Source organism: Quercus lobata, chromosome 2 (assembly GCF_001633185.2).
Source record: "Quercus lobata isolate SW786 chromosome 2, ValleyOak3.0 Primary Assembly, whole genome shotgun sequence".
NCBI lineage: Eukaryota > Viridiplantae > Streptophyta > Magnoliopsida > Fagales > Fagaceae > Quercus > Quercus lobata.
This window is the reverse complement of record NC_044905.1, coordinates 28631090-28653628: the sequence shown is the minus strand read 5'-3', so window position 1 is coordinate 28653628 and position 22539 is coordinate 28631090. Positions and strand designations below refer to the sequence as shown.

The 22539-nt window shown below is 33.5% G+C and overlaps 3 protein-coding genes across 4 annotated transcripts; all 3 read right to left on the bottom strand.

Annotated features, from left to right (window-relative positions):
• LOC115977990 lies at nucleotides 1–3625 on the bottom strand. The gene is made up of 3 exons (XM_031100020.1): nucleotides 3198–3625; nucleotides 2430–2795; nucleotides 1–910 (listed from the first exon to the last, which is right to left on the bottom strand). The coding sequence occupies exons 1-3, from the start codon at nucleotides 3486–3488 to the stop codon at nucleotides 242–244; spliced, it is 1326 nt and encodes a 441-aa protein (XP_030955880.1). The 5' UTR covers nucleotides 3489–3625; the 3' UTR covers nucleotides 1–241.
• A 5971-nt stretch (nucleotides 3626–9596) lies between these two features.
• LOC115975207 lies at nucleotides 9597–14344 on the bottom strand. Its single transcript, XM_031095906.1, has 2 exons — nucleotides 13533–14344; nucleotides 9597–10128 (listed from the first exon to the last, which is right to left on the bottom strand). The coding sequence occupies exons 1-2, from the start codon at nucleotides 13931–13933 to the stop codon at nucleotides 9897–9899; spliced, it is 633 nt and encodes a 210-aa protein (XP_030951766.1). The 5' UTR covers nucleotides 13934–14344; the 3' UTR covers nucleotides 9597–9896.
• A 3007-nt stretch (nucleotides 14345–17351) lies between these two features.
• Nucleotides 17352–21669, bottom strand: LOC115975206 (transcription factor MYB25-like). 2 transcript variants are annotated; one of them, XR_004088097.1, is made up of 3 exons: nucleotides 21252–21669; nucleotides 17852–18840; nucleotides 17352–17676 (listed from the first exon to the last, which is right to left on the bottom strand). XR_004088097.1 is itself a non-coding variant. In XM_031095905.1 (2 exons), the coding sequence occupies exons 1-2, from the start codon at nucleotides 21526–21528 to the stop codon at nucleotides 17930–17932; spliced, it is 1188 nt and encodes a 395-aa protein (XP_030951765.1). In that variant the 5' UTR covers nucleotides 21529–21669; the 3' UTR covers nucleotides 17691–17929. The 2 variants fall into 2 exon arrangements, 1 of the variants encoding a protein (XP_030951765.1); XM_031095905.1 differs by lacking the exon at nucleotides 17352–17676 and having other exon boundaries at nucleotides 17691–18840.
• Nucleotides 21670–22539: the final 870 nt, after the last annotated feature.

Below are 22539 nucleotides of genomic sequence, written 5' to 3'. Positions count from 1 at the left end.
ATGCGAGGTCATGAAATGCCCCTCTAGTCCTGACTTTCTAAAAAGCACCTCTCCATTGATGGGAGATATGCATGCAGTTTACACATCACCACCATAACATACCTTAATGATGACTCTCATTTTATGTTTAAATTGAGTACTTAAACAATTCACCCATGCAAAACTAAATTGCGCATTATCGTGTATAAATAATGCATGCGATGGTGTACCATATATGTACAAAATGAAAACAGATTGAACGTTACTCTTCCTCACTCTCAATGTAATCCGAGTCTTCAACATCGATAGCTACTACCTTAGAGGAATTAATCCTAAAAGAAGCCGATCGAATCTTTAATGGTAACTTCACGTTACTTGTTATATCACACCCTTCTTCCTCTTTCATTAATGGTAACTTCACGTCATCATTTGTTACACCACACCCTTCTTCCTCTTTCTCTAAGTCAGCAGGAGGCAAGAAACAATCTTTGGACAATCCCTCTATGTTAAAATCAACTTCTTCAATTGTCCAAACCTCTTCCATTCGAGTCCTAGAATGGCTTTCTGGGTTCTCACCAAACCTAAACAAAGAGACCGAGGTCTTGCCCGCGTGCGCAATGTTAATCCCATCTATGGTTCGGTAGTCTTGGATCAATGACTCCATTGTGGTCTCCCAGTATATGCTTTCATTTCTTGGGGCTTTGATTCTGAGGAGGTGAGAGTCTTCTAGTTGGACTAATAGGCCTGTTCTTGTGCTGAAGCAGCCCCACACTGTGTGCCTGATTATTTCTACGTTGCTGTTGCTTCTTGCTTTTAGTGTTGAGGATTCAGCTTCAAGTTTTAGTATGAAACAGTCTTCATCGTTGATTGTCTTCTCACCAGCGCAGACTGAATTTGAGAATAAATTTGCTGTGGACATTGGATCAAGACCCTGTTGAGTGTCACACATATGAGTAATTTGTCTAGAGAAAAATGTTGTGTATGAATCAATGAAAATAAACCCAATTGAGAAAATTAAGCTGTTTATTCAATTTATTTATTTTAAGTGCAACATTTTCATAATTTTTTAAACAAATGACTGTATTTTTATTCTGTTTGATTTTTAAAAAGAATTTTTTTGGTAACACTGGCTTTACAGGCCTGCCGTGGGAACAGACTGTTGTGTAGGCTTAAATGGGTCAAGCCGATTCGTACGCTCCAATTAACTTGCGCCAATTAATCCACCAACCGACCCTTTAAAAAGACTTTTAACGAACTGATAGACGTAAACCAACCACTATGGACTTTTTTATCTCCCTTTTACAGCTGCTGAAGAAAAACTATGCTGTTGACTTATATACATTCTTTTTTTTTTTTTTTTTTCTTCTTCTAATAATTTTCACATTGATTAAGATTGTTGACTCCAGCAGATTCAAATTAAAATTTTAAAATTTCAGCTAGGAATACAAGTGCAAGAGCCAAGAAGATGCAAGGAAAAGAACACATCTGGTTGGTAGAGGTAACAACCTGTTAATTTTTGGTGGGCCAGGGCCCACAATGAAGTGGGCCATTGAGCGTGGAAAACGTAATTAGTTGGTATGAACATGACAATGGATGATGAAACTCTGACCCAAAAAAAAGGTACCCAATAGAATGAATCGAACATGGAATGCATGCCAGACTTTTTTCTTTTCTTTTTTTTTTTTTTTTTTTTTGAAGGACACATGGAATTCAAGCCTTGGTCTTGTGTGGGAAAAGTCTGAAAGGAGACTCTCAATTAGCTTCTAATAAGGGTAAGAATCCAGCTAATGCTACAACTATATGCCAAGACCATGAGAATTATTAGTGAAGACTTTAAGACTTAATGAGTAATTGGCGGTTCTCTTCTCCCACATTAGCAAAAAGACAACTATACCGTTCATAAATAAAGCTTCCACATTAGCAAAAAAGACCATTATACCGTTCATAAATAAAGCTTCAATCAATGCAATTAAAAGGGACTCTTGGTAAGTTTGTTTTACATGTGATAAAATTTTATACTAAAATTTTGGCTAATACTCATTACACACACTATTGAAGTCACGTTTTCAGTTATAATGGGTAATATGTGTAACAAACACTATCTTAAAGTTTTTCATATGACTCCACCATGAACTACTCAAACTCTTATCAATCAATTTTTAAAACAAATCAATTAAATTTTACACGTTAGTTTAAATAAATATCAAGAGTGATAATCATTTTTTTAGAAGTTAAAAGTACTATAAAATCTAGTCTCATCTATATGCTCATAGTTATGCTTCAAAATTTAAAAACCTCTTAATCCACCAAAATGATAATAATCAACATTTTTTTTTCACTCCAATCCACTTATTTTTCAAAATGAATAGATAAAATTTCAAGAATATGATAGAATTATCTAAGAAAGAATTGAATTCCCTTGTGAATTACTTCAATGAGAGAGGGGGTACCTGTAAGAAACGCCTAAGAGGCCTAGGTGGACCACGTGAAGCGTGAGAGTGGTGCCAAGGGGTTTGCCTCCAAGCCACATTACCATCACTACCGGCACTGACTTTGCAACCAGAGACCACAAGCTCCAAGCACCATAAGCCAGGCCTCTTTTGCCAAAGCACAAACCCACCCATCTCTCCACCCCCATGTCTCACACTCTTCACCTTCACCACCTTATTGTTCAAGCTACCTTCACCTGAACTGAACTCTGACGCACCCATTCTCACTTTCCCCATTGCATACATGCTGTCTATTGACCTCATTGCCTTCTCTCCCCCCACTGCTGCTATGTACTGTTGCACTATGTATTTCGCCACCGAAGCCTCCTATTAATATAATCATCATAAAGTTATAAGCTTTTAATCAACGGTGCCACAACTTATTTTAACTTAACAAATGGTTCAAAGTTGAGGAAATGTAGAGAACATGTTGGGGACGACTAAAAATAGAGTAACAAAAAGTACGAATTCAAATAGAATAAAATAACAGAAAAGAATGTATTTGATCTAAGAATCTATAATTAACCTTAACCCCAAAATGCTAGGAATAAAATTAGATTGTCGTCGTCGTTGTTGTTGTTGCATGAAAGTGGGAGAACTGGGAAGTGCTAAAGTAAATATGATATTTACAAAGATAGGAGACAAAAGTGGCATGTTGGGATAGTTCTTTTTTTGTGTGTATGATGTATAATGTTGTTATATAAAGGTATTAAAATAGGTGCCACTTACAATAGGGTTGTCTTTGATGTTGGAGTTGATGGGTTGGGGATCAGCCCGGATAGGAAGAGGGATTAATGGAGCTCCAACGACACCAAGCAAGAGTTGTATCTCTGCATTTCGGCTTCCAAATACTGTTGTCATGGCCTGTTGTGATTTTTCACCGTTTGGTTTCATCCATGACTTCATGTTTTGCCATGAACTATTGTTGTTCTTGTTGGAGAACATCTCTTCTGGGATTGGGACCTCGAGGACTGTGTCGAGCCCATCTTCACGATCAAAGTTGGGACAGAGTTTCCTCATGAGAGAGAGTCTAGCTAATAAGATTGGTAGAGAGTAGTGTCTTTTTTCTTTTTTTTTGGGAATGTAATGTGGGTTTTGCTTGGGAGTTTGTGAATGCTATAGAGAGAGAGTCTTGGATTCAAAGGGAGGGAGTCTAGAATTACCAACCGGCAATGGCCCCCTATGTAAACGTGGTTAGCTTTGTCTATGTCGTGTTTGCACGCTCTCTCATCCTCTCTCTCTCTTTTGAAATTAAAATTTGCTCCTAATATAAGCTTTGATAGTGACTGATAATTAGATAATTTAGATTTCAATATTTTATGTTGTTAGATAATGAGATTTATTTGATTTTAAAATTTGTGTAATTGATAATAAGGTTCTTCTCTCTCAACTCTCAAGTCGCATCCCATTAATTTTGTTTATTTAATGCTAAATTGTTAATTAGCTTCTTCAATAATCATGACTCGATCTGATTGGTTTAATTCTAAGAATTCTTGTTCTAGACTTTGTACAACGGATTTCAACGGTTTAACTTACATAGAATGCTACCAACATTAAAATAATTAAGCCGGTTTTCAATAAGCTTCATTAACTAATAAGTAAAGCTTTTTAAATGATGGGTTTGATTTATTAATTATTTGTTATTGACATATTTAGAAGTGAGGTTATGTCATACTCGAGACTATTAAGTGTTCTAGTTGAAAGAAATTGTCATGAAAAAAATACATTCCAACAGAAAGTAACTTTAATTAAGAAACATTACTGGCTTACCACAGTCCCTCTACTACTAGGGTTCTACTTATGGTTCTTACTTCTTAATCCTAATATTAAGAGGGTTTTCTAAATGTTTATTAATTTTTAACCTTTGGACAGCTTTCATTTTTATTTTTTTTTCAATCTCGATATCATCAAGATTTTAATGTGTGGAGCCTGAAACACACACTTGCCAAAAACTCAACAAACTTTAGGCACCAAGTCACAAAATATAAACAACCCAAAATGTTTCTTATAAGTTATAACAAACGAATCATTGAACATACAAAAGGGAAAAAGAAAAAGCAAAAGAATACCCCAATTGCAAAGGCAGTATGTATGTTCCCCATGTTATGGATAACACTTTGCTACAATTTTGCAGTAGCATATCTAATCCAAACTTTCACGCATGAATGGATAAGAATGTAAGTGTAACCTTTGATTAACAATGAAAATGTCGGCGATACATGTCCATTGCCGGAGCATGAGACCGACACTTTAATTGAGAATGCAAGCATGGTGGTTAGGGAGACACTCAATCTAAATTTTGTCCCAATTTGCTGTGCCACATTAGCTGGGTTCTGAATTAATTTAATTCCATAGTTTAATTGAACCGACTCTTGGGTCTGTGTGGGAATGAAGCCAAAGGAGGGTAGAACTAGAACCTAGCTAGAGCAGCTTTAAAATATTGTCTCCAATCATGGTGAGCACGTTGTGAAGGGATAACCTTTTAGTTTTTATCCATTAGACTGGTTACGAGGTAACATTGTAGTTTATGTTACAGAATACATACAATTCTTTAGGACAAGAAATTATTACAATGCAATCTTTGCCACTCTTGCAAATCTAGTTTTTTTAATGTTGTAGATTAAGTTTGATGGAATCTTAAACCAAGAAGATTGGAGTTGTTGGACCCACATCATTATTCTCTTTACTTGAACCCAACATTATTTCTGATTAAGTTGGTAAAAAGAATTTAATAATAATCAACAAATAACAAGTGATTTCTTTTTTTCTTTTTCTTTTTTTTTTTTGATACGATAACAAGTGAATTGTGTTTGGGGGCACTAGAATAAATGACTAGTTCCTCAAGGCTTAGGCCTAAGGCCCCACAACAAATAAAAAATCTCCCTACTAAAAAAATGTCCCATCTCTCTTAGTAAAAGGTCCAAAATTTTATAAAAATATAACATTTTTTTAAAATAATTGGTACTTTTTTTTAAGAATGATGCTAAAGATATCACAAATTTTACTATAGATTTAACTGACATATCACCAATCACATAAAAAAGTAATTCAAACACAAATAAATTAAGTTGTTGAAATTCATCAATTACACTCATAATCACATTTATTGTGAACATTTTGTAGTATTTTTAGTATTTTTCTTTTTCATTTCTAAAAAGGCTTTTAAAATAGGAGACCAATAAAAATTTTAACCCAATTGAAATCCTAAGATGTTTCAAATAAAATGCTGCAAATGTGATACATTATCAATGATGACTAATCTCCTACTAAGCCACATACCAAATAATATCTATCTATCTCTTTCTCTTAAAAAGAATATATAAAATTAAAATTTAGATTACAACTGTACTTAACTATGCATAATCATATATCCAAGTTAAAGTAAGTTCCTTTTAATTCAACTATAATATTCAATCTTCTATATGAAATTAATCTTAATTTAACTAGTATTATTCATCAATTTTTGTATTTACATTAAATTAGTCTTAATTTAATTAGTATTATATAATTTTATTTAATTAATATTTACATATAAAAATATCTCATTTAAAATTTTAGCCTTAGGTCCCAAATTTTGTTGTGCTGGCCCTGTAAATGACAATGTAAAAAAGTCTAGAAAAATAAGGTATGGTAGGTAAAGGTTATATTTGCTTACGTTGTTCCTGACTTTTGTGTTGGATAAGCAAATGTTAAACCAAAAACACTGTTTTTACTCGGTTGAAATATATTGTCCGGACTATAGTTGGGAATCAATCGCAAATCTATTGATTTGTGCCATTATGAGGAGGTATATATCTAGATTTTATCAGTTGAAGATTGGTTTTGCAAATGGGCATTATAAATTCACTAAAAAGAAATGGAGAAGGCATCTTAAGCTTTCCTAATTTGCTTCATTCTCTCATCATCTAATAGGTTAACAAAAAAAATATGTTCAGACTTTTTTGAATTTCCTCTAATGTTGTCACATCAGGTTTCAAATCCCTCTCTACTTTATAATTTTCAAAACTTAAACTAATACTAAACTATTGCATGATAATTTTTTAATAAGAAAGATAATATTATTAAGAAAGAATAGGAGACCCAAGTCTCAAAAGAGGCAGAGACAACAAAGAGAGAACCGATTCATTAATTTCCTTACAAAAGATCCATTAAATGATAGAAGAGATGAGTTCTTAAACTGGAGAAACAAATGTCCAGCGAGCTAAAAGACGAGCAAGCTCATTACATGATTAGGAATAGTACTATATTACAATATTAATTTGTATATTTTAGTGTTAATATTATTATATTTTTTGATAATTTTTTTTATGAAGTCACATCACATGCTCTAACTAAATATAATAGGTTATTGTTAGCATTTTTAACTTCTTTTTTTTAAGTACGCAACTACTTTTAGAGAAAAAAATCATGAATAAATATATTCTTTTATGTTAACTTTTTCTATTCATCGTGCAAGTTAGCAATTGTTGATAGGTATTGTTAGAGGCGGAGACATAAACTTTTTTTTAAGGGCCAATCCAAGTTAAAAAGATATCAAGAAATTGTAAATCCAATAAGTAACTTATTAATCACACTTATAATAAAAATAACATCAATTTGATATTTATAGATGAAAAGAAAAAAAAAAAATCCATTAAATTAGTTTTGGTTAACTACAAACTATCTTTTAAATCAAATTGATCACAATTAAAGGGGAAAAAAATGTATTATTCATTTGCATAAGCTTGTCTATTTTTAGGAATATATATAGTAAATACACTTGGGTTTGATCAATTAAACTTAAAGGTTTGGTCTAAAAATTCCCAAGGTCTCATGAGACCCATAAGATCCTAAGTTCAATCATTCAAGCATTTATCTTGGAGTCACCTCCAAAAAATTCCTTTTTTGTGATTACTTAGTGTGCGTGTGCGTGTGCGTGTGTTATACTGTGAACCAAACACACAGAAAAATAGTTAAGACTTTCAAAAAGTTCTAGATACCCGCATATATGGAATAAGAGTAAAAAGATAAGAAAATAATGCATTGGTCATTTACATACATGTCTTACAATTTTCTTAAAATCTAAGGGGCACTAGTTGAATTTTCAAAAGCCAGGACATGGCCCCTTCTCTCTACCACTGGCTATTGTGACTATTGTTTAAGAATAAAAATTATCTTTCCTCTGGAAAACATAATCTATAGAAGTATAAATATAATCACATGAAACCTCGCTATCACCATTACATAGCTTAGATCAACATATTGATATTACCAATACTCCTATAATGATTCTGGTTAGTACTTAGTCAAAAATGCATTATAGCCTATAGTTTATGGGAGAAGTGCAGGTTAATGAAAAGGGAAGTTGTAATACATAAATTTCTTTTTTGAAAGCCATTCATGAGCATAGCATGCGCCTCCACTCGTGGTGAATATGATAATGACAAATCCAGTCTTTCCTCAAAATATCTATCTCTGAATTCTCTTTTTTTTTTCTTTTTTTTTTTAATTGATTAATCTATTTATCACTTTTTGGGGGATAGAAATTGAAACTAACAAGAATCAAGAATGCAATTTTTTTTTTTTGTTTAAGAATGCAATTTTTTTTTTTAATTTATATATTTCACTAGAGAAATATTTATAAAGACTTCTTTTTTAAAATGCCCACTTGAAAAATTATGCACTATATTGGTCACTATATACCAACTATAGAGAATTTATTACCCATTAAAAAAAATTATAGAGATTTTATATTGGTTTTGCTGACAATGTCATAGATTCATAATTGCATTAGAAAAAAAAAGGTACATTTATAAATCATTAATTTCTAGATTCTACTGTAGAGTGGAATTATAAGAAAAATAAAAGCTAATGAGTATCTAATCTAATGACTAATCTCATGGATGACTGACTTCCCAGTACGAGCTATGTCTCTGGAAGATCAAGATTATTGTGACCACAAATCTCGGCATATTCAAAGGAGATAATCTTGCAATGAATGACTTTAACCTCACCTGAGGACCAAGTCCAAATCTAAACCTAAATCTAATCTAATCACACTGCTGAGATTATACCGACTGAGAGTCTGACAATTAGATCACCTAATTAATGTTACTTAATTACTTTTGCACCGTGGCCCATGTCTTCGATTGGATCCTAGGAGATCAAGGTTACTATATAGCCAACGTAGATGGTCAATAAATATTCTGTGTCTTTCTTTAAGATTATCTTTCAACTTTAACTTTTGTCCTTTTTGTCTTTCTTTTTTGTGACCAATTGTTTTGCACAGCTGCAGGTGCAGGGTTGCATGCACATCAGTCTTTCTTTTTTATGGTACCTGAAATGAAGCTCCATCGATTAAAAAAAGAAAAGAGGAACCCTCATCATCGTAGCTTTCATTGCCCCTAGTACCTTAGGACAAATCCTACTTCATTTTTACTTTGACATCAAGGTGCTTCTATGCACCCTGCAAATCATTGTCCCAAGTTTATTATAGGCACCCATGTACCTGAAGAATAAGTAAATAACCTTGGGATGATATTACATACGGATTATGCTCCCTCCCTCTCACAGAAAGGTGGGACATGTTATTACATACGGATTATGCTCCTTCCCTCTCACTCCCACCTTTCTGTGATAAGAATGGAGTATACTCTTAAAGTATATAATAATTTTCGAATAACTATAAGGTTTTGCTCTTACTTATTGTAACATACTACTCAACATAACAAAGATATATCCGTGAAGAGCTGTTCCTCAAAAAATAAAAATATCCGTGAAGAGCTTTTCACTCTGAACATAGATCATCAGACTGTACCACATCAATTCTCTTATTTCTCTTTTCTCTCCTCCCTACATTATTTTACTTTCTTCATTCTATTCTAAGTTCTAACGATAGTTTGAGTACACTATTGTGGAACTTAAATTTGAACCCCTGGGTAAAAATTCAGTGAATTAATAAGCTCATGCAGGTTTTTAAAACCGACCCATTGAAATCTCAAGCCAATTCAAAGCTGGGTTAGATACCTGTAACGAGAACACGTGCTTGCTTAGTCTCTTTAACTCAAGCATACTAAAGAATTCAATATCTAATTAATTGATGCAAACATCCGGCTGGTCCATCCAACAGAATCTCTAAAGCCCAGCAAAAGAGGTGAAAGACTGAGAGGACTACATTGTGATTCAAATGTAACAAAGCCAATAAGGTTACAACAGCAATATGATACTATTTTGGGTTATACAACATAGATTACACAACAGCCCAATGAAGCTCTGCTTTTACTATTACTATAAACATCAAGCAGATACAGAAATACTAACTCCAGGCAAGTATGGAGATATGGGTACTGAGGATGTACCTTTGCGAAGTGCTAAAAGAGACATAAGGGTTTGTTTACTCCTTCTCAATCATCAACCCAGGCGAAATGCAATATTTCTTGCCATAGGATTTCATGAGGGTACATTGAAATGGAAGAGCCATGAGATGACAAAGGCAAATACCATACAAGCAAGCAGGAAATTCAGAAACCGGTGTCCCTGCCAGCAGTTTTGAGTCTCTGCAGGGTGCACAGGTGCAGGTGCTACTGCTGCTGCAGCATCATTTGTCTCATTCCATTGCTCCAACTCGGCCTCATTTACACCAGCAACATTGCGTGCAACTGATCCACAGATCTCACAGGTCCTGCAGTTACATACAGGAAAGAAGATTATTATAAAGTTACAGAGAAATAGATTATACAGGGGTTATTCCAAAAAAATCAGGCAAAACAATGTAACGTTTTGTTTCAAAAAATGATGGTACTGGTAGATCAATCTGAACCAAATAAGCGAGTCAGAATTTATATTTTCTGAAAACAAGTAGTAGGATACAACACCAACCAATTCAACAAGCCTCCGAACACGAGATGTCCCCAAAATTTTGATATGCTACATTTGTTTCAGTGGAAAATCATTTTCTGAACAGCTACTGAATTTAGGTACGAGGTACCAAATGTTTCATGGCTATGACCTTTCATATGATGTCCAATCTTCCATAAAAAAGAAAACATTTACCTACTAATACCAGAGTGAATATGATCTCCACCAGACTGAGGTAGCACTTTGGCTGCATATATATAACACAATTTTTATGTCTATCAATAACTACATGCATTGCATGATGGCTGTGAATAAGTAGACCATTATCTCAGCAATACTGAGTCAAAAGATTTATCAGACTACGATGGAGATTCAGATCATCAATAATCATGAGATAGGACTTCGGTTCATAAATGTATGTATAAGGTTTAATCGACAAGTTAGAACAACACGAAGGAGAAAACTAAAAAGTGTGGTAGAGGATCATGGTATTTGTTCAAGAAAAGCTAAACATGTCATGATTCTTACTGCACAGAATACTGATCATGGCAAGTACTTACTATTTCATCATTGAAAAACAAAATGAGACTTACCTAATTCATGATCTTAACAAATTTGAATTACCCGTTGGAAACTAAGTAGGATAAACACAAGGAAGCAAACAATATAACAGATTTAATACGTAGTTTCTTTTGCCCTTGTCACAGCTTGTGTAGGTTTTTGATTCTCAAAAAAAAAAAAAAAAAAAAAAAAAAAAGCTTGTGTATGTTTTTATACATGGATATATATTTATTTAAGCTATTGATACATTAGTGAACCAGGAGAAATTTTCTTTGCTCATTTCTGTGTTTTGAGTTTCCAAAGTTGGATACAGCTAAAATACAATCAGAATAGTGGACAGTTTGTTAATGCTGTCAGGCAGGAAGCTATTGAAACTGTTTCTGAAAGGAAAAATAAGTCTACAAGAGTAATAGTGTGGATAAAATGGTATAAAAATTCTGGAATTAAACAGAACATTGGAATAGATTTTATAGCCTTCAACTCAACAGTAATGTGAAAAAACTCAGAAATAAGTGAATATTTATGGTATATAATGAATATCATCATGTTTTCCTCACTGAGGCTACACGAAACATAATTCTGTAAACCGTAATGTAACCAATTTCTACATATATTTTTTCTAAAATTATAAAAAATAATAATAATAAAAGGAAATAGATTTTGCAATGCTTCAACTTTTTTTTTTTCAATGTTACGGAAACAGCAAATAATAGATTTTCATTTTCCAAATTTGATTTGTTTGAAAACATCTTTCTGTATTCTGAAATAATGCTAATAATAATATAGTCTTTGCTTTTTTTTTTTTTTTTTTGCACTTTCTATGCATATCAAAGCATTTTGAACCTCAAATCCTCAACCCAATTTTCCCACCTAGAGCAAATTCATTGTAGTAGGAAGAGCTGGCATAGATACCTCCTAAAAATAAAAGAAAGTATACATGTCAACATGGGCGGAGCTACATGTTAGGGTGGGGGGGCCATGGCCCCCCCAAAATTTTTGAAATTTTTTTTTTCAAATTAGCCCTCAAAAATGGGACCCAACTATTTGAGTTGGTCCAATAATGTTCTTAAAAAAAATTGTCCAATTTGTCTAGTAGTTATAGAGAACATATTGTTTCTCAAATTCATTTTTTATGGTAAAATGTGTTCTCATATTTTTTAAAATTTTAGATCATTTATGTCTTTGAACACTTTATTAATTCAATTGAAATTTTTTTATTCACAATGGTAGACAGTTTGGTAACTTATATTGAAAATGAAAATTGTAAAGATTTCACTATGGAAGATGGTGAAAAATTAATTTAATTCTATGAAACATTTAATTTTAAGGATTCATTATGAAAGGCACTAATTTTTTGTGTGTGTGTATAGATACATGTGTTTGTGTATATGTACAAAAGTTTGTTTAGACTAATAAATTAGCAACACAAATCGGCCCCCCCAATCAAAAATTTCTGGCTCCGCCCCTGCATGTCAAAGCATTCATGATCTTGATAGGTGAAAGAGAATGAACAAAACCAACCCAGCTCCAAAAGTGATAGAAAGGTGGAAAATTGGTAGTGCCTAACTACTTTAGGAAGAAAAAAAAAAGGACCGGTTACAACCCAACTGCCCCAAAATGCATGCGTGAATCATCAAAATGCTGTATGCGAGGTACATAGGTCAAGTCTGTCAAATAGTGAACCAGAAATCAGAATGACCTGGTCAATGTACATTGTACCATATCAAGAAAATACCAAGTTGAACATAATTTAACTTGGAAAGTATCTAAACCAACTTGTTCGCTGTTACATCAAAAAAATAAAAATAAAAACTTGTCCCGTGGAAATAAAGAGAAATTGAAAAGGAGAGAGACTGAGAGACGCAATATGTCTGAACAAACGGAATATAATACTATGAGGACAGAGAAGAGAACAGGGAAGAATCAAATTGCACAGTTTAAAGAAGCAGGACATCTATGTGCTTTTTATCTTTTACTTTATCGATTTTGATTCCTTTGTGAAGCCTAATTGACCGTCAAATTTTCCTTTAAACCTTCAAAAGTAGAGATTTTCCCTCTTATTTAAGTAGCCATTATCATGTTCCTTGCTTTAAGCATAGTCCTTTGCCAGCATTGTCCCTAAATGCTTGTACAAGTTTGATCAGAACTAAACAATCATATACATGAAGTCAAGACACTCCAAAGACAAGAACTTTATACAATAAGAACACATATACAAAATAAAAATAACAATTTTATCGGCAATTTCACTATAAGCACATCCACATATCATTTCAACAGCTACAAATTGCTGAAAATTAACAAAACACTCAGACCCCAAGGTTCAAAACAACTCTAAAAAATACACAATACCAACTTTGATCAGAACTAAACAATCATATATTAAGTCTAGACACTCCAAAGACAGCAACTTTATACAATATGAACACACCCACAAAATAAAAACAACAAATTTAAATAGCAATTTCACTATAAGCACATCCACATATCATTTCAACAACAACAAATTGCTGAAACCTAACAAAACAATCAGAACAACCCAGCAGAAACTAATAACGCATAAAAGACAGAACATGTTCTGATCACATCCAAAAAAAAGTACTAAAATTCACAAAAAGCCAATAACCAACAAATGTGTCACATCCAAAACAAATGTAAGGAGCTTACTTGTTTCCCTTGATCTTGAACCAAGCCTCAGCACATTGCTTGTGGGCAGCAGCTAAATCATCCTTACATGAACACCCCAATTCAATGGGAAACCCAGATTCAGGATTGGCTGCATCTATGCTCAGATGGCAAATCCTGCAGTCCCTCTCAACTTTTGCCAAATGTAACTTATCCTCAGCCACCCCACATTCCAGATCCACCTCCACAGAACACTCTGACACAGAGGATTCCCTCTCCCTATCAGAAACTCCAACAATCTCAGTCTCAGACCCAAGTGAACTTCTCTGATCCTCAACTGACCTGTCTCCGGAGTCTGAGTACACGTCAATGCCGGTGCCGGAGCTCCGGCGGAGCCCACATTCCTCCACATTAATAACAAGGGATTTCTCTACGGTTGTCATTGTCAAGACCCAGAAAGAGAATCTTCATGTAATGTGTATGTGAGGCCGAGATCATGAATGCCCGCACAACAAAAAGGTTAAAGAAGAAGAAGAAGAAAACTAAGCTATCTTTGTGAGAGAGAGTCCCTCTTAACCTTTGTTGTAAGCAAAAAAAACACCAACTTGATTCTGTTTGTGTGTGTGTGTGTATTTTTATTTAACAACTGGACACTGTAGTGTGTTAGGTAGTCTCTCTCTGTGTGTTTTATGTGTGTCAGCCCTGAACAGGACTTGGAAGATGTAGAGAGAGAAATACCAAAAGATCTTATAGAGAAAATAAAATAGTAGTAATACTAATACCACACCATTACACACAGGGTATAGGAAAAGACAGAACCTCTTCTTTTTGTGTGAATTATGTTCTTGAAGCTTTCTTTTTCTTTTTAAATAGTAAAGAAAACATGGGCTGCTCATCTTTGTTTTCTTTTCTTTATTTATTTTTTCTTTCTTTTACTCCTTTTGGCTAAATAAACCTAAAACCATTGTGATTTCTGAAAATGAGAAGAAAAAGGAAAATGAAGTATTAGGGAAAAAGATCTGATACAGTTCCCTTTGCCTCAGACAGCTCAGAAGTAAAGTAAGGTGTCCAAAGCAGATTTTTCTTTGTCTTCTTCAGAACCTTTTGGTTATCAAGTACTATATACTATTATAAAATTGTGTCAGCTATTATTACAAGGTCCCTGATTTTTCTGCTGAGGTGAGAGTGAGTCCACATTAAAGTTGTGAAAGGTCAATCCTGCTCTTGTGCAATGATTGCATGCCATAATTATATGAAGGGTAATTTTGGCTTCATAAATTTGCATGTAAGGAGGGCTGTAAATTATTCATCTGCTCATTGTATAAAAAGCAGAGCAGAAGTGTGCAGAGAAGTTGCTGTTCTCCGCACAAATAGTACTATTTTTTTTGTAAGAGAGTTTTCACATGCATTTATGAAATCCATTTCTTGTAATAACTATTTATCGTTATCGTTAGATCAAAACATTAATTAATTTTTTATATAAACAAAGATCGAATCATATATCTTTTATTTAATCATCAAATAATTTATCAATTCAGTTAATTAGAACAGAAGAATATGATTCATTTTTAATTATATAGGCAAAATTCTAAATTATACTTTTTGGTCATGGTCACAATCTGGAGACTGATGCAGTAACAGTCTTTTTCAACTTTCAACAGTTTTTTTCTTTTTCTTCTCCCAAAAAAAAAAAAAAAAACTTTCAACAGCTTTTAATTTCTTTTCAGTTTTTTTTTTTCACCCCTAATCATCAATGAACAATATTTTTTCCCCTAAACATCAATGATCCCCCCTTAAAAAAAGAAAAAAAAAATCAATGATCAATGAACAAGACAACAACCTAACATGCAATATATAATAAATAATCCGGACACTAAACAGTATATATATTGGTTGCAGAAATCCAATTGATCTCATATTAGGGACAACTTTTTTTTAATATAAATTTCATAATTATTGAACCAGTCAATTGAGCATGGATTCATGTGTGTCAAGTCAATTGTGTTCAGCACTCACAATCAATTAAATCAACAATAATTAAATTTATTGCAGAAATAGTTTTGTTTGTAATATTATTGAATCTAGTATAATTCTCTTGGGCATTCTAGGACTCTTGGGTCACAATATTTATGTTTAGCTAATCAAAATTTGTATTTATATCCAATTGAGGAGGCCCATGTGGAAGTATGGGAGCCCCTAAGGTGTAGTAATGTCTTTCCTTTAAAGGATAGGCATATGTTAAGGTCTCTATATGACTTTATGGAAATGAGTTCATTCACCCACACAACCCTATTAATAGCCTTTTGAACAATAGAGAAAGATATGCACTCTTTATTCCATTATTTTGTAATTTTTCTCTAAAATTATAATTTGAATTCTTTCACTAACTTTCCATTTGGAGTGCCCTTCAACCAATCCCACTTGTTAAGTCTTTGATCTAATTAGTAGGCTCATCCCTCTTTGTAGAGATGAACTAATTTCCAACCAAAATTTTGTTACAATTCTATTTCTCAATCTACCTAACTATATCCATCAATAAACAATCACAAGCCTTGTGACTCAATGACCATTTGAACTACAGACTTCCTATATGATATTCCAAATTATTACTATAGCATATACTATATAATATAAATTGAGTTTTAAAATTGTAATCGTGGCAAGTGGCTTAACATAATTGTTATACGTTTCTCACAAAAAAAAAAAAAAAAAAAAAAACATAATTGTTATACGTTGTATGTGCCATGTGGCTCATTAATTATTATGATAATTTACTTAAAAATGAAACTTTGATACAAAAATAACAAATGGCATATTATTTGTTTAGATAGTTTATTCTAGGTAAAAATATATCACTTAAATTTCAAAAAAAAAATAAATTATATTACTAAAAGTTTATAGAAATTTCAAATAAAATTTATTTTTTACTTTAATTATTTTAATAATATATCCTGATTTTGTGTTTTAATGTATTAAAAGTTACATCTATGCTTGTGCCAAGGGGATCAACATATATGTTACAGCAAAATTAATATGACTTTGTCACATAGCTCATTAATTATTAAGATAGTTGAAATATTAAAATTCAATTAAAGTTTCAAATGGTCCAGAAATGATTAAAACAGCTCAGACCATACTAATAAGTTTTATTTTTTTTAATTGACATATAATTTTTAGTTAATCCGAGCATAGGCAGATACCAATATTCTTTATTTTCGGCTGAATTATCAATTTTTTTTGGTGGGCTAAGTGAATTATCACAAACGTACATATCACCCAACACCACTACCGATTGAGTATATTATAAGTTGTAACCCAAGAGAGGAAGTTTTATTAAACTATGTCATCTAAATATACTGGTTTATTTATTTATTTATTTATATATATATATATATATATAAATATATATATTTATATATTTATAAACCCATCTAAATGTACCGGTGAAAATGTCAAATCACGCAACCATAATAGGTGACTGCTAATGCTTCACCACATCCCAAGTTCGAGTTCTCACGAGGACTGTAATTGCAATTTTCAAAAGTCCCAGAAACCAATAAAGTCTGGGGTGTGTGTGGGTTCGGAATTTTCGAGCTCCACTTCAAGCTGGTGATACTCATGGACTTACCCAACTATACCGTGAGACATGGGATAATGACTGCCACACGCAAGTCCCCTTTTTTTCCCTCAAAAAAAAAAAAATTTTTGAGACTTTATATATATAAAATCAACATGCAAGATATATACATCATGGTACTCAGACAGAGCACTGTTAACTTGCGAAACGCCTGTGTGGTGGTCCTACTTCATCAATCCACTATTTACTATTTTATAACTGATTCTTATATTAAACAACAAGACAGAGACAACTTTATTGTTTAATTTGGCTCCAGATCAGAACTCCTATGATGTAGAAATTAAATATAATATGTAATACTTCTATCCAGGAGATGTAAGAACTCCTAGCTTTATATTTTTGCTAATCGGGAACCTTGAAAGGCCGAAACCCATGGCTGAAGAAAAAAGAAAAAAAAAAAAAAAGGCTGTAGGGTCCAATCAAGCCATGGTAAGACTAGCATTATTTGGGCCTACTTTGAGGAACCAACACTACCTTGCCTACTGAATTTAAGTTTTGCACAAGCAATTAGCCTTAACGATGGCACAGTTAATCCTCTAATGGTGACAACTGCACAACCAAGAAAAAAGATACATATCAGAGGTTGATATCTCTACCTAAACAAATCATAACCATTATAGTAACTGCTATAAACAAGTTTCATTTCTTTAGTGAATCTAGTACGAATATATTTTCAGAAAGATGTTCAGAATCTTTATCAACCAATATGTCATGATCTCTTCACCTGGAATATGGAATATGGAAGCCTCTTCTTCACAAAAATAAATTCCCGCCTTCTATAAAATTTAGCCAACGTTGGCTTTTAGCTCAAGCCCTCAACTTCAGCCGGACCTGGAAAAGTTTGCCTAGGCATCTGGGTAGATAGCACATCTTTCATCATACCCATCAATTTGTTATGTCCCTCTTCAACACCCATATGGTCTTTCTTCATATTATGTTCAAATGTTCCCAACTGTGAGGCCGCAGCCACCGCTTCAGATACTCTGTGGCTTGCTGCATCGTCTGGCATTCTGACACCATTCTTCTCAAGGCCACTCTTAATCCATGCAATATTGTTCAAATCTGTAGCAATGGAGATCAACTCATGACTAGAGAAAGATGGAGGCTCTATATATTCAACAAACTCAGGCCCCAACAGCGAGCTATGAGAATGGTCCCCACGTGAATCTGTACAGCAACCATGGCCACATTGCAAAGGAACCATAGGCTCACTATAAACATCTTGAAGAAATTTGCATACCCCTAATTCTGGTTTGGAAGCTTGAACCAAAGGTCCTTGAGTAGGAACTGTCCTTGAAAACACAGAAGAGTTTGTGCCACCAGGAGGGTTATAAACATTAAATGCACTAACACGTGCCACTGGACGGGAGAGAGTAGGATGCTCTCTTTCTTCAGCAACAAAATGCTCCTCATTTGTTTGAGCTTTATCTTCACATGGCAGGGGACTATCCTCCATTGGGACATCTCCTCCTTCAGGGGGACTGAATGAATTGATAACCCCAACTGACACAGTTTCTTCTGAAGATACTTTTGCTCTGTCAAGGTTGCTATCTTCCATCTTCCACATCCCTAGATCTGCACCCCGACGCCTTAAGGTAGAATTCCAGTGGTTCTTGATTGCATTATCCGTTCTACCTGGAAGGAGCTTTGCAATTGCAGCCCATTTGTTTCCATGAATTGCATGGGCCTTAAGTATAATTTCATCCTCTTCATCTGCATCAATTCAAGTTCGTAAGAATCCATTAATTAAAGTGCACAATATATGCAAAACATTTATGAAAAAAGTGACAAGTAAAATATAACAATTGCAAGTATAATTTCATGACATAATACTTAAATATAAAAATTAATTACTCTTTGGATATGAACACGAAATCATCTATGACTAATAAAAACTAACAAGGTATATGGAAGGAGAAGAAAATGGAAGATTAAGCAGGTATCAAGTTTTAGGTTTTTTATCATACAAAATTTTCTTTTCATTTTGGATTTTTATCCCCACATACTAAAAACGAAAGGCAAATTATGGAAGAAGAAGATAACAAAAGTATGCAAATATTATGGATTCAGCTTTTCATCAAGTCACCTTTATCAACAGCAATGTAATGACAAAAGTTGAAGAATCAAGTGCTAGTGGAAGAAAAAGAAGGGGTGGGGGCAAAAGAAGAATGAAGAAAAAGAGAACCTCAAACATCAATAAACAATATAGCTCTTTGAAATTTTGTTAAAATCATTTGATTATCTTTTTTAATGTCAATTAAGAGTAAAACTGACAGTGCGTTATTCAAGTTGCAATGAAGGCTTCAGCGTCTCAACGTTTTGTATTATACTACAATACAAAAAATTTAAACCATCCATTTGTTTTATGAATTGTATAGGGGCATCTAAACAAAATTTATCCACTCCAGTGCCAACATTGTTATCAAAAATCAAACAATCAAACTCAAAACTCACCAATGATGAACAACCCTAAATAGTCATGATTTTTGGGAAAGTGAGAACTCACAATAGGCTACAAATATTTGCTGATAGTACTCTAACTAAAGGTTCAATGCCAATATCAACCCAACAAGATTCCATCCTTTGCACAAGCACCCAAATAAAACACACTGTAAGTAAACTTAGTTTGCCAAAGTTCAGGCTTTTGACATAATGCTTTGTGGAGTGGAGTTGATTTGTAAGAATAGACAATGAACATATGTATAGGCTGAAATAACCAGAGAAGAGCAAAATATATTTTGTACAAATTCTCAAAAAAAGATAAAGAAAACAAAGATATATAATGTCTTGAAATGAAACCAAAATAACAAAAAGATTCCATGTACTTGAAACCAATCTATATATGAAGTCAGGTTGCTATAGTGTACATGGATATTAAGAGTTGAAAATGACATTTCTAAGGCTACTCAAAGAGAGAAGCACAATGCAGGTACAGGTTAGCTGAGAACCCTCCACACAAGGAAAATAACCTAATAAAAACTTACAGTTTTGTGGTTCTCAACTTCGGGCTTAAAGTTTCATGTATGGTATGACATAAACATATATGATACAAGGAAAGAAGAGGAAAAGAGGAGAAGAGGACAAGAAACAATTATTGCAGACAGAAACCATGAGTGCCTCTATGCTAATGTTTACTGTAGTGTATATATATCATATATAACATACTGCCTCTGAACATGAGTGCCTGTGTACAAAAGTTCACCGTTGCATCTTTGTCAATTGTTGTACACAACAAAGTTAAACAATAAATCATTAACATCCACCAAACTTCCAAAACCAGTTAAGCCATGATGATGATCATGAACACAATTTGGTGTTTCAAGTATCCTTTCTCCAAAATAAAGATCCTAGCCTTTAAACTATCTTGTATTATTCTCATGAACTTCAACCATACTAAGTATCTCACAACTTGAAATGAAGAACTGTGATGGGCCCTTAATAACCTCATATCTTTTTCATACCAATTAAAGCACGACCAAAAATCGTGAGTACAACCCACACATTCTACACATACTTGCCGTTATTTACAAGTTTAACAGTTTCTTTAACCTGATAATTGGTTACCTCTACAGAATTAGCATATAAGCTGTCCTGCTATCCGGCACGCTCTTTTGACAGTGACTGATTCCAACAATCGTTCCATTAGACATCCAAGGTTTGCTCGTGTTCAAATAGGACTCAACACACTTACCCCATAGTAAGGTTTGGCTATTGTTAATGTCGATGTCCGCTATTTTCTTTAATGGTTTCATTGAAGATGATTGATTTAATTTACAAACAATATTGCTTCCTTTAACCACTAAAATTCAAATGGAACATTTTATAACTCAAGCCATAATCACAAATCCTAACTAATTTTCTTCTTACAACCTCAATTGTAACAACCTAACCAAATGCTTAACAATAATATACTCATTTTTTTTATTAATGTTTTCTATTCTCCATTGTTTCACTTAACTGCTATAACTAACTCCTTGATTCTCTAACCAAAACAATGTAACAAAACAAAACAACCACCTCGTCCACTTATAAAATTCAACTCACATCAACTAATAACAGTTACAAATTCAATATTCAACAAATTCAATTCAAAATAATATATATATATATTTTTATATAATTACCAGTGAAGGGCTTGCGCTTGAGACAAGGGTCGAGCTGATTACACCAACGGAGGCGACAAGATTTGCCGGAGCGCCCGGGAATTCCGCGGGCGATTAAGCTCCAATTCCTTGCTCCGAACTGGCTGACGAGTCGACTCAGCACGGCGTCTTCCTCCGGCGACCACGGTCCTTTCACTTTTCCGCCACCGCCGATACCCTCTGAAGCAACCAACTCGGGGTCCCCGGACTCGGCGCCGCATTCCGCGGCGGGTGAGTGGTCTTCTACTTTTTCACTCATCGTTTTCGTGGCGGTTTTAGGTTTGGTACTTGTCAGTTTTGTCTGTTTGGTTTGTTTTAGTTTTTGTTCTCTCTCTCAGAGTCTAACACACACACACAAAAACACACAGTCTCTCTCTAGTCTCTACCTGCCTTTTACTTTAACCCAATAAAAAATGAGTAAATGCTTAACTGCAAAAGGGCATGGATGGGAACCGAATTAATAGGAGCCAAATGTTTCGGATTCTTTCGATTACTTTTTGGGAGTTAAAAACAAAAAATTAAATATAAAACTACCTATTCGAAGTCCGTTTAGATATCGTTTATTTGTTAAAAATTAAAATTTTATTATTAAAAATATTATAATAAAATAATTTTTAAATATGTGAATAGTATTGTGGGACCCAAATTTACTTAAAAATTTGTATTTTGTTGAGTTTGGCTAGATCATGAACAATGTTGTGAGACCTGGCTAAAAACGCAAATGCACACTTACCGCTACGCAAACACACACTAGGCATGCGTTTGGGTAACGCGTTTTGCAGCGTTAGGCACTGTTCACGCGTTTTTAAGCATGGGACCCACAAAAAATGAAGAAAAACACAAACCCACGGCACAATGTGAACAGTGTTTTGTCATTTAAAATATATTTTGTTCCAGTATTTTTAGCAATAAATTTTCAATTTTCATTAAAATAAGTGATATTCAAACAATCCCTAACTATGGGCTAACTCTTATATATATATATATATATATAAAGGTATGGGCCAATTTCAATTACTACCAATATTTTTTCAAAAAGATTCCATCTGCTCCAAATGCAAGAAGATATTTAAGTATTTAACACCATCTAAAAGTAATATGTTCACGTGAGTCATTTGGTATTTGTAAGTTTCAGTTAACTCAACTCGTAAGGTAAGATCTTTTTTCGTCAAATAAAAAATCTGGGGTTCAAATCAACTAATAGCTTAACCTGATGATAAGAGCAATTGTCATGGAAGTGGATGTTATAAATTTAAATTATACTATAAGA

Bases quoted from the DNA above. Each gene is read 5' to 3' on its own strand.
- LOC115977990 (XM_031100020.1), bottom strand. From the start codon at position 3,488: ATGAGGAAACTCTGTCCCAACTTTGATCGTGAAGATGGGCTCGACACA. The intron at 2,796-3,197 runs GTAAGTGGCACC...TTATATTAATAG, and splicing joins ACATCAAAGACAACCCTATT to GAGGCTTCGGTGGCGAAATA. The intron at 911-2,429 runs GTACCCCCTCTC...GACACTCAACAG, and splicing joins CTCTTAGGCGTTTCTTACAG to GGTCTTGATCCAATGTCCAC.
- LOC115975207 (XM_031095906.1), bottom strand. From the start codon at position 13,933: ATGACAACCGTAGAGAAATCCCTTGTTATTAATGTGGAGGAATGTGGG. The intron at 10,129-13,532 runs GTAAGCTCCTTA...ATGTAACTGCAG, and splicing joins TTCAAGATCAAGGGAAACAA to GACCTGTGAGATCTGTGGAT.
- LOC115975206 (XM_031095905.1), bottom strand. From the start codon at position 21,528: ATGAGTGAAAAAGTAGAAGACCACTCACCCGCCGCGGAATGCGGCGCC. The intron at 18,841-21,251 runs GTAATTATATAA...GAATTGATGCAG, and splicing joins CAAGCGCAAGCCCTTCACTG to ATGAAGAGGATGAAATTATA.